Here is a 16,073-nt window from a genome sequence, read left to right as displayed (position 1 = left end):
ATTTCATAGATGTAGTACAAGGGGAAAAAAAAGAATATAAAATGGCTCTTAATAATTTTATATTGAGTGCATGTTGAAATGATAATATTTTAGATATATTGGATTAAACAAAATATATTACTAAAATTAATTCCATCTATTTCTTTTTTTAATACGGCTACTGGAAAAATCAGAATTACGTATGTGGCTTGCATTAGATTTCTATTGGGCAGAACTACTGTAAGTGATCAAGAAAGTAAGAATGATTGACAAAGGAGCTAAAATTGGAAACCACCCCCAAAGACCCTATTTAAAAAAAAAAAACTCAATACCACTGATTAGCACATTCGCCATCTCTTTTTTTTATCATTTTATTGAGATATATTCACATACCACGCAGTCATACAAAACAAATCGTACTTTCGATTGTTCACAGTACCATTACATAGTTGTACATTCATCACCCAAATCAATCCCTGACACCTTCATTAGCACACACACAAGAATAACAAGAATAATAATTAGAGTGAAAAAGAGCAATTGAAGTAAAAAAGAACACTGGGTACCTTTGTCTGTTTGTTTCCTTCCCCTATTTTTCTACTCATCCATCCATACACTAGACAAAGTGGAGTGTGGTCCTTATGGCTTTCCCAATCCCATTGTCACCCCTCATAAGCTACATTTTTATACAATTGTCTTTGAGATTCATGGGTTCTGGGTTGTAGTTTGATAGTTTCAGGTATCCACCACCAGCTACCCCAGTTCTTTAGAACCTAAAAAGGGTTGTCTAAATTGTGCGTAAGAGTGCCCACCAGAGTGACCTCTCGGCTCCTTTTGGAATCCCTCTGCCACTGAAGCTTATTTCATTTCCTTTCACATCCCCCTTTTGGTCAAGAAGATGGTCTCCGTCCCACGATGCCAGGTCTACATTCCTCCCCGGGAGTCATATTCCACGTTGCCAGGGAGATTCACTCCCCTGGGTGTCTGATCCCACGTAGTGGGGAGGGCAGTGATTTCACCTTTCAAGTTTCGCCATCTCTTCTTGAGGCCAGCAGGACACCAACAACCAAAGAGCCATGGCAGGAAGCACTGATACAAGACTGCCACTTCATCTCCTAAATAGCTGAGCCTGTATCCCAGCTAGGAATAGGAGTGCTGAATAAAAGCCTCCCCAGCAGAGAAGAGAATTATAAAAGTTTCAAGAACAGTTACCGGTAAATAAGAGAAGCGTTCTTGAAATTTCTGAACAATGAAACCTCAATATTTACCAATTTAACTTGTGCTGACATGATGCCACAACAAACCACAAAGGTAAAAGAAAATCCAAATGATACGCGTGAGACTACAATGCCTTGTAGTCTAACAATGTTTGTTGAATGGAATTGAATTTGGAAAAGGATTTCTAATTGAATTTGATCTCCTTTTAAACGGAAGTCAATCTAACCAGTGTATGTCCATATGCAAGGCTAAAAACCGTCTCCACTGAGCCTAATTGTACAATGGATCATGGGTGGGTACTGTGCTATTTTGACCCATTATTGAGTAACTACTGGATCCTCACTAGGGCACTAGCTGATACAGGGCAGAATTAGGTATAAACTAGATCTTCGTGGTAAAAACTACCCTCTTATATCCATGTTTCACCTAAAGCAGGAGGGCCCCTGGGGTGTGAACCCTGGGGTCTGCATCGTAACAGAACTTCCGAATGTTGCACACACCTTCGGAATTTAAATTTTAGCATCCGTGAAGGTTTGCATTCCACGTACAGGTACAGATATCATCTGAAATTGGAGTATTTAAAAGAGACTTCAAGAAATAGGAAGAACTGATTTTTAAGCTAAGGAAACGTACATACTGAAAGACGAGCCCTGTTCAATTGCACACAGCTCCGCTTAAAAGGTGAAAAGCCAAAGCAGCACCAACAGGCCTATTCAGTCAACTCAGTGCAATAGAAAAAGAAAAATATTCAAGCCAGGCGGCATTTGGCATTGTGAAAACAGACTAAGCAGTTGACTGATCAATCTTATTCTCAACAGGTTGTGTGGATATCCTGTAGGCAAGGACTTAATCTGTGGCTATTGCCTTAAAGGAGGCAAAAATCCAATTGGCTATAGGAACGTGAAGATGATCATAGTGACCCAGCAAACTTCTGTTCAAACTTTACCCAACATTAGGATGCTCTTACACTGGGCTCTTCTGAATGAGACTCAAATCTATTTATGTCATTTTCCTCTTCTTCTTTATCACATCCTTATGTATACAATTGAGCAGGTTTTTTTAGGAGACAAACCATTACTACGACGTTGTCAAGGCCCTTCTCGTTTTCTAGTTCAAATCCTTGTTCATGCTGTTTGCTAAGTACTTGTTCCCTGTGACAGCTTTCAGCCAAACAGAACAAACTGAATGCTGCATTCCAGACCACTCTGTCCTGCTGGGCTCCGAGTAAAACAAACTCTTCAAACTCCATCATGTGAACTTTTCACAAGGAACAATTTCCCTCAGACAATTCCATTCAGAGATACTATCCGTGAAACTGGGACTCGGGGAAGAGGTGACATCACAGGCTTCCCCCTCTGGCCGGGGTCATGACCACCAAAGTTGTATTTAAGAGGCTCCCACATGGTTGGGCACATGATTTTCTTAATGATCTAACATTTCCCCCGACTTTCCCATAAGCTTCCAATTTAAGATAGTCTTACTTAAACACAAAATTGGGTCCCGGTGTCAAGAAAGTCTGGGATTTCAAGAAGTAAAGAATGAGAAACTTGTAGCCCAGGTCTCTATTTGGAGGGTAAATGTAAGACATACTATATAATATATGCCATGTGTGGATATTTGGGCAGTACATTAGGAAACCTAGAAATGAAAAGTGTGCTATCCAACCAAAAGGCTGAACATGAAAAAGGGGGGAGGAGGGGAGTTAAAGGAATTAGATTTTATTTTTTTAAATGTCTAAAGCCAAGGTTTGGAGATGAGAGCTTCGAAACATGCAGAATAATTGCTCTGCGATGGATAGCTGGCTTCTCTGCAATTAGGCTCACACCAGAAGGAGAGGAGCAAATCCACTACCTTCAGAGAAATCTTAAGTTGCTTCAGAAAGACCTCCCTGGTGGCTCCTGAGGAAGGCTTTGCACTCTCAGAAAGATCTTTAAGAAGACGGGAGCAGCTCATGGGTCCAGGATGACTTCCATGCCAGTTCCAATCAGAGTTGGGGTATGCAGACTTGGTGGCCTTCCAAGTCCTCTTTTAGACCAGTTGGGTCTATAAACTCATTTCAAAGTGTAACAACCTCCTGCTCAACTTACTCCTTTGAAAAAGAAAAGTGCCTAAATAAGGGGGGCGTTTGGTTGTAACATACCCCAAAAGCATTCAGAACAGTTTGTTTTTTAATTCTTCACCTGGAGAAAAAAGATGCAACCAAAAGACAGAGAAGGAAAACTGTTCTTCCCATCCTACAAGGGGCCGTGCCATTGCCACCCAGCGAGTCTCAGGGCTTGGAATTGTTTCAACGCAGCAGTCCTTGTTTCCAGGAACTCACAGAGCCTAGCTGGTAGGACACTAGATTATCAAAATGGGAATATCACAGAAAGAAGGACATCAGTACACTGCCTACTGAATGACATCACAGATCAGAAAGTGCCCGAGGGTGGTAGGGACCTGAAAAATCAACTAACACAACTAACTCCTTTATTCCACGGACCAAGTAAGAGAGAGCTCAGAAAAGAAACTGACTCGTCCAAGGTCAGTTATTGGGAGAGTCGAGGCTGGAACCTAGATCCACGTGTGCTTGCCACTGATGCCTGAGACACTGCGATCCTATCTTCAAATAAGAAAGAATGCCAGGAACAGGATACGCTACGCTTCTTAAGGAAAGCACTCTGAGTGCCCCTTGGAATAAAACTGCACTGCCAAAGTTTGGTTTGAGCTTCCCTTTCCCATAATACAATTTTATGACAAGAGCAATTATTTTCAATAAAAACATAAAAGTATAGTAACAGGTTGAAAATGCTTTTCCATCCTACACATGGAGATTCTCACACACCTCCCTAGAGAAGCGAGCCCATTGGGATGAGTTTATTACTGGTTTCCGGTCTAGTGGGGCAACTCATGAAGTAAACTGACAATGGCAGGGATGGGTGTGACAGAGGTAAGCCCCAAGTGGGAGCTCTGAGAAGGGGCATTTAACCCCACCTTGGAGGGGCAAGGAAGGTATCTTTAAAAAGATAAAGGCTAAAAAAAATTAGATAAAGGCTGATGTGAGCTTTGAAGGCTGAATAGGAGTTTGGCTGGCAAAGAGGGGGTCAGGGCAGGACATTCCAGACCAAGGGAGCAACAAGGAAAAAGGGTTCAGAGGCAAGAGATGATAGAAAGTTCAAGAAACTTCAAGCAGTCAGTTTGGCCAGAAATTAAAGTACTTTGGTGGTGGCAAGGGGTGACTTGTGCTCCTTGAATGCACAGCTTCAACAACTTCCCCCAAATAAACACAACATGGTAAATAAAATTGTGCCTGCCTGGCCAGAGAGGCTTTGCAACACAAGTGCCCTAGCCCCACCCGTCCATCAACACATGAATTAAAAGGTCACACACAACATAACTAAGGGAGGTACAGTAAAGGAACAACTGACTGGAACCTGGTATGGGGTAGTCGTTTTACCAATAAGTCACTGCGGCCCTCCCTGGTGAGTTTGGTTGCCCCATCTGTAAGATAAATAATCGCCCCTGCCCTGCATGATCTTTAAGGTCCTTTTAGCTCTGAATTTGGGAAGGATCCCACCATGCTTATACTTCTAGAAGAACTGAACACAGAGCTCTGTAAACCTCCTGCCAAGGCCCAAGCTGATTAGCATCCAACCTTCCTCCGATCCCTACTCCGTCATTTCATAAAAAGCAAAGTGATCTAATTGCAATGTTTCCTGACTATCTATCCATAATTTTGATTAGGAAGCTGCAGTCTAATGGACAAAACACCAGAGGTTAAGAAATCAGAGCCTTCTCCCAGGAGCCTACAAAAGGAAAAAAAATCAGGAAATTTCACTTATTAATATATGTTTGCCTCAGTCTTCTCCTTTGTGCTCCTAGAAGGAAATGGATGAAATATGCAAAGTGATAAATACTGTATCGATAAATAGGGAGATTCATTTTGAGCCTGCATGGGGGAAATTCACCAACAATAAAAACTATCAATCAATTGAAAATTAGAACCTTGGATCAATTGCAATTCCCACAGTCAACCCCTGAAGGAGGAGGGAGAAAGGTGTGTTGACATTTGGCTCTGCTTCAGAATCACCTAGGCCACCTGGTGAAAATAGGTAGCTTTAGGGACCTTCCCCTAGAGATTTTAATTCTGCTGGGGCAGGATCCAAAGTTGCCAGCTTCCCCAGCTCCTCGGGAGGTTGTGATGGGAGCCAGGGTTGGACCACACTCTGCAAAAGGCTGAATCTAAGAGTTTGGAATGAGGGTAAAGACACACAGGGAGTCAATCATCTAGAAATTAGGGTACAGGCTTCAGGCGGAAGTGAATAAACAGAGAGAGTAGGGAGGGGAATAGCTGTGGGGCTGTGTGGGGGCCTACTCATCCTCTAATTTACAATTTTGGGAGCGCCCATATGGGTCAGGCACGGTGCTAGGTGCTGGGGATTACAGAAATAACGAGACAAGACAGATGAAGACCCTGCCCTCATATTGCTATGCCCTCTTACAACTCTCCCTACCTACCCATTAAAACTGCTGCAGTAGCTTGGTCAGTCCTGCAGTCCCCAATGCCATTCTGCTGGAGGAGGGCACGTGAGCCCAAGAAAGCAGGGCTGCTTTATTTCTTCAAGACTAACCGTCCAAGAGACACTGCAGCTGGAACTGAAGATTTTCTCAGCCATCAAGATGCACCTCCCCCCCCCCCCCCCCCCCCACACACACACAGAGCACAGGCTGGAGGTGTCTGCAACTTTGTATAGCTGTGTGGGAGCTGTGGGAGGGTGGGGGTGAGAAGGCCCTGTCGAGGGAAACATCTCCCCAAGCCAGCTTAACCAAATGGCACTGTTCTCAGCCAAGAGCATCCTGCCGGGGTACTCTGGGCTATCCTCGTTGCCAGGGTGTCACTGCTAGGCCACCTCCCATCCTACACACAGTCCTGCCAGACCGGTCTTCCTGAAGCAGATAGGGCCGTGTCACCCCCTGTCCCAGGATGGAATCTATTAAGTACTGCATCAGACACTTGAGACCCCCTATACTTGGGCCCTTACCTCCTCTACTCAGTTCCTGGGTATCCTTGGGATACCTTGAATCCATTTAACTTGTTTCCTGCTTTTCAAACTTTGTTAGCTAAGCTTCCTCGGCTGGAATCCCCAGTGCCGTCCCTTCCCACCCATTTTTCTGGGCCCAGTTCAAATGCCACCTCCTCCTCTTGGCAAGGAGGGACTCTGCCCTCTGAACCCTTCTGCCCAGAACCTTGGGTACTTCTCCAGTTAGAAGTGCTTTCTTGGCTACATACTGTGTCTTCCAAGTCAGGATAAACTCTTTGAGAAAGGATAGTTTTTCTGCTTTGTTTATATCCCTCCCCAGGACCTCGCACAGTTGCTCAGTAAACATTTGCAGAGCACCTCAATAGCAACTTTTTATTCTCTCAGGGAATTCACTTTATTTTGAGTACTATTCTGATGCATTGGTCGACTGCAAATCTGCTCCAAAGACCACACTAAAGAAATGGAAAAACCTCTGATACGAACCTAAAGACAAGTTTTACTAATCTATCTACACTATTTTGTACTCTGGTTTGGGGAGACCCTGCTGAGATTCGGCAGTTTTAACCCTGCCCCCATCCCTTCCATATTCTCACTCCCCCACCTCCTCTACCCCCACCCCTCTACCTCCTTCATCACTTCCACTCCACCCCAACCCTTTTTAGAACCACTCTGCCCTTTTAGGGGCTTCTAGAACATTGTTACAAAATTTTTCCACCCTAACCCACCCCCATGAGCACATTATTTCAGGGCAGAGGAGATAGGTCTTTCATTATTCTGTTTGCAAAGTGCATCCCCAAGGCAGTTTCAGGGACTCTGGCAATTCTGGACTACCCTGGCATCCGGAGTGGTGATCCCGTGTACTCCTGAGTTAAATGCCCTTGTAATTAATACAAGATCTGGGATATTTAGGCAAGTTTCAGCTACACAACAGTAGCCTCCAGCTCAGATTCTACTTGCTGATTTCTGAAATTGATCTATTTGGCTGTTTTGTTTTGTTTTTCCCTAAAAGATAAGGGTGTTTAATGTGTTACTGACTTATTGATAAGGAAGGGAGAACATTTATTGAGTACCTTTAGGTGTCAACTACTGGGCTAGACAGTTGAAATATGGACTTCATCTCATCCTCACAAGGACCGGAGGAGCCATATAGTTTTAGTTCCATTTTACAGATGAAAATACTGAGGTCAGCAGACAGGAAGCAACTTGCCCAAAATCATGTACTGAACCTGTGGGGCTAGGATTCCACCCCTGGTCTTTTAATACACAGCCTGTATGTGCTCTTTCAGTCAAACCATGCTGTATCATCAAAACCCATAAGTTCATTTTGACTACTTGTTCTTCCACTTCAAAACAGAGATCACCAAAAAGATGGGACTTCAGAAAAATGAACTTTTTACACTTCTAAGGAAAAGGAGCTCCACTGGACCACCAGGGACACCAACTTATTTTATCGGGACCTCAATTGTTGGTTTCATTTTCCTACAGGGAGCACTGAAATGACTCAATATCAAGTATTACCTGGCCCACCATCATAGCACCTCTGTATACCATCACATCATCACCAAAATCATCAACTAGTTTTCAAACTTAAAATGCACGGCTGGTATATATTACTTGCACGATTTCCTTCTAGAAGTCAGGCACATGGTACAGTGGAGTAAAATTGGAAGATGCCAGGTTTCACAAAGATATGAAGTCCTACATTTTGACACACTATAAGGGAACTGGCAAAACCCGTTAAAGCAAACAACCAAACAAGCAAGAAAGGCTAAAAGCATCCTATCACCAAGTAGACACCTGCCACACTTGCTTCCCCTTTAAGAATTTTAAATCAGGTCACATTTAGTCATTCAACAAACATTTATTGAGAGTCAGCAACTGTGCTAGGTGCTAAGGAATAGAACTGTGAACAAGATAAACCAGGCTCCCGTCTTGACTAGATACTTCTGCTGAAAACGATCTTGCTAACTATGTGATAGGTGGTGTTCTCTGCTAGGGTTCCATTTATCGGAAAGTCAGAGTCATACGAGGCCTCTTCTGGAACACTTGGAAAGTTTCTTTACGGTAAACTCGATAGAAACCTTTGATTAACTTAAGACAATAAAGAGAACACGGTCTCGAGTATCCACTCCACCAGCGTGTTGAAGGTCGACTTGGCTCTCAAGCAATATGGCGGCTGGTCGACGACCGTCGACGGCGGGTTTAGGCCATTCGGTTGCGCTTGTGGGTCGGGGCATCCGTGAGGCCGTCCCCGCACTGGGCCGAGGTGCGCTTGCGGAGGAGCCCCCCGCTGTCCAGGCGGGGGGCCAGTTCTTCCGCGTGGAAGGGGCTCGAGTCGTCTTCAAGGAGGCCACCTTTCCTGCGACCGCCGCCCGCCGCCTCACCGTCGGGGGGCGGCGAGCCCGGCGCGCCCGATCGCACGCTGATGCTCTCCATGGCGCCGCTGAGGCCGTGCAGGGCGATGGCCTCGTGGAAGGGCTGCAGGTCGACGTCCACCGATGAGCTGGCCTCGGTGACAGCTGCCTGGCTGGGGGCCCCGGCGGGCGGCTTCGGAGGCGTCCTGGGGACGCGGGGCGGCGGCGGCGTCGCGGGGGGCGCCTTGCCACAGAGGAAGCTGATGAGGTCTTCGCGGCGAATGGTGCTCCGGCCCTTCTTCACCCACTCCAGCACGTCTCTGATGCGACGCTGATAGCCAACCTGGATGCCCAGGTCAAAACTTCGTTGGTGGGCATCTCCGCTCTCTTTGTAGAGGCTGGTCACGGCCGTGGCCGCGTTCTGGAAGGGGTCCCACATGGACAGTCCTGGCTGGGGGGACCCGGCATCTTTGTAGAGCTGGGCGACGGCGGTGGCCGAGGTCTGGAAGAGGTGCCACAGCCTCTGCTGCTCGCTCTTGAGCCCCGCCGCCTCTTGCAGCTCGGGGTGCAGCTGCTCCCTCTGCTCGGCCTCGGCCAGGCACTGACGCTCCCACTTGGACAACCAGGGCTCCGCGCCCTCGGCCTCGCCTTCCTTCAGCGACTCCTCCATCGTCCTCCTCCGGGCCGCTCGCCTCTTCCTCCAGCTCCTCCACCTCCGCCTCAACCTCGCCGCCGCCGCGCTCCTCTCCTGCTGCCGCCGCCGCGGCCACCGCCACCGCCGCCGCCGCCGCCGCCGCCGCCTCCGCGTGCGCCCGCCCGCCAACCGGCGGGAGAGCGGGCGCGGGCGGCTGGACCCGGAGGCCAACTGCTTCGGCGCACGCCGCCCGCGGCCCGGGTGCACGCCCCGCCCCGCCCGGTCCCCGGAGACGCGGCCGCGGAGATCACCCCACAGCCGCCGGCGGCGCCGTCTTCTGCCCCCTGCCGGCCCAGCGGCCCGCTCCTACGGCCCCCACCCCAGCGCGCCGCGGCCTCCCCACTGCCGCCGCCTTGCTCCCTGAAGCCGCCGCCGCGGCCCCGCCGCTCGGCCCTCGCCCTCCGCTTGCGCCGCGGCCGCCACACCGAGGGCTCAGGAGGGGGCGGGAGCGCTGGCCTCCACGCGGCGCTCGCCTACGGCTGGGCCCCCTTTTCACACATTTTGGGGGACTCGTCGGCCTCATCCAATGAGCTGATCAAATTTTCTATCCTCTGTTGCCAGAGAGGATTATGGGGCAACTTACATGGTGTCGATCACATCCAGGGCGCCGATGCGGGGAGGCGTGGAGGTCGAGTGGAAAGAGCGTGGCCCTCGGGAATAGGCAAGGCAATCGGGATCTCGGCCAGGCGCTCCGCACAGTAGGCAGCCAAGAAAAGTGGTTCCCGTGGACCAAAGCCGTACTTTGTAAAGGGAAGGGGGGGGGGGATCACATCAGACAAAGCCCTCGGACTTCCCTGGGCCTCAGTTTCCCCAAATGCCCAAGGAAAGGGTTGGACAAGGTCTCTGGAAAGCACTTCTGATCGTGATTTTACCTGAGAACTTTCCTGCTGTCCCTGTAAAGCACCTACCTCTTCGGAGCTGGTTGCATAGTTAGAAAATTCTAAGAGTCACTAAGCACGGTCAGAAATGGAACTGCCCCCCCACCCATTATTCTTAGAAGGTTTTTTGGTCATTAAAGAAAAAATGAGGTGGGGTGTTTTCTGTGTGGTCTACTCTCAACTGAAAATTCCAAGACGAAGAAGTAAGGGAAAAGAAAAGAAGAAAATGAAAGCCCAAACACAGGATTTTCTGCTCTTGGTGAGAAATTCCATCCCTTTTAGGAAAGGAAGAAACACTTACCTAATTTCCACCGCCCCAAACGTTCTAGCTAGTTAAAACATCATACTAATAACAAAATTAAGTTAAAATGGTATGGGATCCTACTATCTTTTCCTTGGGTTCAATTAACAACTCCTTGGTAAGGATGCAGTCCTTTCTCAGTGCAAACAATTCCAGAGCAAACTGTATTAACCAAAGAAAAATCATCACTGAGCTAAGCATATTCTCAAAAATGGGAAGAACTAAGGTCTAATCATTTATAAAATTCGGGGGAAAAAAGTTAGAATGTTGCAATTTTTGTTGTAGAACATTTAGTGAGTCTCCAGAAAGCCTTGCAAAGATAAAAGCAGCTAAATCTTCCAGCAAAATATGTTTAATAATTCCCAAAGATGAAAATTAACACATAAAATGATCTAAGCATGAAGCTCCATCATCTTCCTTGAAAGAAATACATGTTTCTAAGTTAAATTTAAAAGAGAAGAAGACGACGAAGAAGGGGACTGTGCCCTTTCTCTGCAAACCGGGCTTTCTCACGATTCATTAAACCCGTTTTCCATATGTGTAATTGGACTCTCCTCATTTACATAAACGATAGATGAGGCAAAAGACCTAAGATGGGCCCCCAAAAAGGAGAGATATGTTTCTTATTCTCCTATGTTAAAAAAAAGTACAGAAGGAAACTCTGAGAAGGCAGCCTCTCCTCTTCACTCCCTCCACCTAGTCCCCCCACCCCCTCCACCTCCGCCGGGCCAGCAGCCTGAAACACTGCTTGGCCAGGAAGTTAGCGGCATTGCCAGAGCTTTGAGGGCTTTCAAGGTTTGCTCTGAACACTCAGAGTTATTATCAGAGGCACGTTTTTATTTTATTTTCTGTAATTAAAAAGCCTGGACTGAAGCGACCGACAGTAGGACACCATATCCTACTTGCTCTCCTCGTTTTCATTTGGGTTAAAAACCAAGAAGAAAGGCTGCAGTCTTTTAAAGAGCGCAATCCTGGGCTTCGGCTTCAGTTGTCTGGCTGGTATCCTCTATTCAGTTGGTTTCAGCACCTGATTAATTAGTTAATTAGTACTTACCGCTGACTAGCCCTGGTCGGCAATTTTCATGCCCTGCATGGTGAAATGTTGAATCCGGCATTGAAATTTCTGTGTTGTGCACCCTAATTATTGTCACCCCACTACGTTTAAAACCATTGCACCGAATTATTATTATAGGCAGAGCCAGACAACTATGTGGGAATATGTTCCTTCTGAGAAATAATGGTAGACTTCATCAATATTTTTCACTGTTGCCCTGAACACATTTAAATAAAACAACTGAAAGGGAACATTTCTAATTCTCATTAGCCTCCAACTCTTTCCAATGAGAAAATAATTTTATATAGGCGTGACATTAGGAAACCTATGCCCCAAATTTTAAATAATGTTTCTTCAGTTCCCCAGATGGCCAAGAGTTTGTTTGCAAGATAGCCTATCTGTGATTAGTTTTGTTCCCATGTAGGTCTAAGCTGTCAAGAATAAAAAAAGAATGGAACATAGAAACAAAGCAAAAAAAAAAAAAAGAAAAGAAAAGAAAAAAAAGAATAAAAGAAAAAAAGCCATAGACAAGATCATTTTAACTAGCTGTAAGGAAATGATGCTATGTGGGGGGCTTTTGTTGTTTTTTAAAAACTGACATGATTTAGAAATGAGTTTTCTATGGGAAAAAATTATTCCTTGGCCGCTGCCCCATTTGTCTATAAATTTGATGTCATGGCTAAGGTTAAATATCAACTAGGGGAAACATAGTTGTAGAAAGGGAGTTAGGACATGAACCTAGTGCCGTCGAAGTTTTTGGCATTTCTCAATATAACATTTCAGAAAAGGGCCCAGTATGTTACTGATTTCCAATATTATTGGGAGCTATTTTCACCTGGAAACAATCCTTATATATCAGTAGTGGGTTGCCTGTAATTGTAAGAGCTAAATGGCACACAAAACTGGATACACAACCACACAGACCAGTAAATGGGTCGGACTGAAAGCAAAAGTAAACACCAACCTTAGGAAATGAAAGAAGTTAAAAGATAAGTGTTAAGGACCTTATTCTTTTTGGAGAATAAAACAAGATTTAGTAGCTTTCCACTTAATTCAAATGAAAAGAATCACTACCTTACATATTGCAGTGATAATGTAATGGGGAAAGAAAACAAAAAAGTCTTTGTACAAATGACACCTCCTATAGTTGTTGTGAAGAAACTTTTCCCCTTGGTATCTGCTAACAAATTCTAATTAATGCTGCACATTCCTTTACTGAAATCATTTAATGCGTAACAAGGGGGGTAAAAAGAAATGCTGAATGCTCGTGATTGCCCTGTTAGAATTATGGGAGTGAAAGCCTGGGGCCCCAAACTTACTGTCTATTAAAGCCGAGCTTTGAAAAAGAAATGCAACCTACAAAAGCTGTCAATCTCCCTTGCCCCTAAAGCCTGGGTTCACATGGATTCAAGTGACAGCCCTCCTCCCCCGTGCACAATACATCAATCTGTCTCTCCCACAAGCACCCACAGCCCATTGTGCTGGCTGCAGGTGCCTATTATGGCACCCATGGCTGCCTCCCACCGCTCCGCCCCTGAGAAACAGGAACTGCAGACAATGGAGCCCTGTGGGAAGACAGAGGTGGGTGTTGGGAGGGATAAGAGACAGATGGTAAAGGGTATAGGGTAGTAAGGTAGTTTCAAAACAAATGTCAAACATTCAAAATTATTGCTTTTGCGTGCCCCCCCCCACTTTTTTTATCTTCATTTTATTGAGATATATTCACACACCACGCAGTCATACAAAACAAATCGTACTTTTGATTGTTTACAGTACCATTACATAGTTGTGCATTCATCACCTAAATCAATCCCTGACACCTTCATTAGCACACACACAAAAATAACAAGAATAATAATTAGAGTGAAAAAGAGCAATTGAAGTAAAAAAGAACACTGGGTACCTTTGTCTGTTTGTTTCCTTCCCCTATTTTTCTACTCATCCATCCATAAACTAGACAAAGTGGAGTGTGGTCCTTATGGCTTTCCCAATCCCATTGTCACCCCTCATAAGCTACATTTTTATACAACTGTCTTCGAGATTCATGGGTTCTGGGTTGTAGTTTGATAGTTTCAGGTATCTACCACCAGCTACCCCAATTCTTTAGAACCTAAAAAGGGTTGTCTAAAGTGTGCGTAAGAGTGCCCACCAGAGTGACCTCTCGGCTCCTTTTGGAATCTCTCTGCTACTGAAGCTTATTTCATTTCCTTTCACATCCCCCTTTTGGTCAAGAAGATGTTCTCCGTCCCACGATGCCGGGTCTACATTCCTCCCCGGAAGTCGTATTCCACGTTGCCGGGGAGATTAACTCCCCTGGGTGTCTGATCCCACGTAGGGGGGAGGGCAGTGATTTCACCTTTCAAGTTGGCTTAGCCAGAGAGACAGGGCCACACCTGAGCAACAAAGAGGCATTCGGGAGGAGGCTCTTAGGCACAACCATAGGGAGGCCTAGCCTCTCCTTTGCAGCAACCGTCTTCCCAAGGGTAAAACCTATGGCAGAGGGCTCAAGCCATCAAACCACCAGTCCCCTATGTCTGTGGTCATGTTAGCAACCATCGAGGTCCCCCCCCACTTTTGAATTGCCTATGCTCCAATCACCATCTGCCATAATTATAAAAACCCTTACCTGTTATGATGAATATTTGCTCCCCTTTTTAGGTCGTGGTGGAGGGGACGACCTTCACAACTCTACTCCTATTCAGTCTCTAGGTTTTTCAAGGTCACCGACTGAGGAGTTTGAGTTAGGTTACACCAATGAAACATATAGGGGAAGGAAGGGCTATTTCTAAACATCTTTTTTTTCCCCAGTGTCTGTGATTTCCTTTGGGCGTTGGTTGGGGGCTTCTTAAGGGGGCAAAAGTTATAAAAACTAGTTGCTTTGGGTAATACATTTGTGAGATTGCAGTACTATAAGACTTTTTCTTACGAAAGTCATACCAAACATGTGGAATTTATTATGCCATTTCTTCTCTAGTAAGCAGTCAGGAAAAGGAAGTTAAGGTGGATTTAATTTTTTTTAATGCTGAAGCTCTCTGATTCAGCCTCTTTATCTATTCCCAAACATGACAAGAAAAATAAGTAAAATTGTAAAAAGAAAAAATTAATACCATTTGTATCTAGTGCCAATATCAGTTAAAGCACATTTTTAAACATTTCATTTTAAAGAGTGTCATTTGTCTGTGGTGTTTTAATCTTCTGAGTTCTGGACTAATTAAGAGGCAATGAGTGGAAGAATGCAAACTGATGCCAAAAACACATATAGCAGTTCAAATCATTTGATTTAGATGCTTTTACCCTTACATGTCATCTCAATATACAACACCTATTTCTGTTTCCAAGATAGTTTGTCAAAATTAAAACAAAACGACCAATAATTCCATCAGTGTTATTATTATACCTGCCTCAAACAAAAAGCAACCAAGAAAAATCCAGCACAAACTGTAAGTCATGATCAGGACAATTGGTGATTTGTTGGGATGGGGTACCCCAGAATAATGCCAGGGACTTAAACCAGCCAGTTTTCCTGAAGAAAACAAGAGGGTCTCGGTTTGCTGTCAAAAACCTCAATCTAGGCTTTAACTAGGGACTGTTAGATCCAAGTAAGCTCCTGGCAAGAGAAGGCTTAATTAGTGGAGTTGGTTTGGTTGCTTAAATTACACCAGAAAACAACTAATATGATATGAAAGCATTCAGTGGTCTAATATAGCACAAATTTCACTGTTTCATTATGTGAAATGTGTGTAGTGCTTTTCCATATTTCATTAACAATTTAAATTTGGATTTCAAACATTAGTTTTGCATCTGTCACTAGGGCATTTTTTTTTTTTTTTTTTTTTTTGCTTTCTTCTTGTGTATCCTTTAGGAGATTTTTAAAATGTTTTTATCAGCAAATACAAATATACAAGTCCCCTCTTTTATATATAAATGGTAGCATACTACATACACTATTATTCTGTATGTGATAGTAGTAAAAAGAATAGAACACGCACTCTTATTTTTCTACCTGATCTTGGAGATCAGTCCATATCAGAACATGAAGAACTACCAGGGCACATTTCTTAAATGTAAATAGCTTTGTATCACATTTGCTATTTGTGAGAACTAAGATTCAAGTTCAATGATGGAAAACTATATCATTCCAATATCTAGCTACCAAAATGAGCAAGCCATTTGTTGGCTACTTTTATTCCTATTAAGAGTGATTGCATTAGACATTCAATTTCAAATACTCAGAAATTAGTACAGCTAACTCCCAATTATTCACGTTAAAAGGAGCCTTAGAGCAGGTGGAGGAGAAAGTCACAGATAACCCATAGACAAGACCTTTGTTAGACATGGCTACATGGGAACACTTTTAAGACATTCATTGGTAGAGTTTGTAAGTTGTTTCTATGGCATCCAAAATATTCAGAGTTCAAAAGAAATCCCTGAGGTTTCAACCTTGATCCATTATTCATACTTCAGGTATCTTGCAAAAATGACCTTGCTCTATTGATTTATCTGATTAAAAGATGCCAGGTTTTGGCTGTAAAATTAGTTAACAGTACACATTTACCTGTGCTCCAATATCAAGT

At 44.7% G+C, this 16,073-nt stretch overlaps 1 protein-coding gene across 1 annotated transcript; it reads right to left on the bottom strand.

Annotated features, from left to right (window-relative positions):
- Positions 1 to 8,059: 8,059 nt before the first annotated feature.
- Positions 8,060 to 9,291, bottom strand: LOC119523437 (UPF0472 protein C16orf72). Its single transcript, XM_037822214.1, has one exon. It carries the CDS (start codon positions 9,240 to 9,242, stop codon positions 8,421 to 8,423), a length of 822 nt encoding a protein of 273 aa, XP_037678142.1. The 5' UTR covers positions 9,243 to 9,291; the 3' UTR covers positions 8,060 to 8,420.
- Between the last annotated feature and the right edge of the window lie 6,782 nt (positions 9,292 to 16,073).

This window comes from Choloepus didactylus, chromosome X (assembly GCF_015220235.1).
Source record: "Choloepus didactylus isolate mChoDid1 chromosome X, mChoDid1.pri, whole genome shotgun sequence".
In the NCBI taxonomy this organism is placed as follows: Eukaryota; Metazoa; Chordata; class Mammalia; order Pilosa; family Megalonychidae; genus Choloepus; species Choloepus didactylus.
Note: the sequence above shows the minus strand (reverse complement) of the source record. Positions and strands in the feature narration are given on the sequence as shown.

Excerpts from the sequence above, each read along its gene's own strand:
- LOC119523437 (XM_037822214.1), bottom strand. The coding sequence starts at position 9,242 with ATGGAGGAGTCGCTGAAGGAAGGCGAGGCCGAGGGCGCGGAGCCCTGG.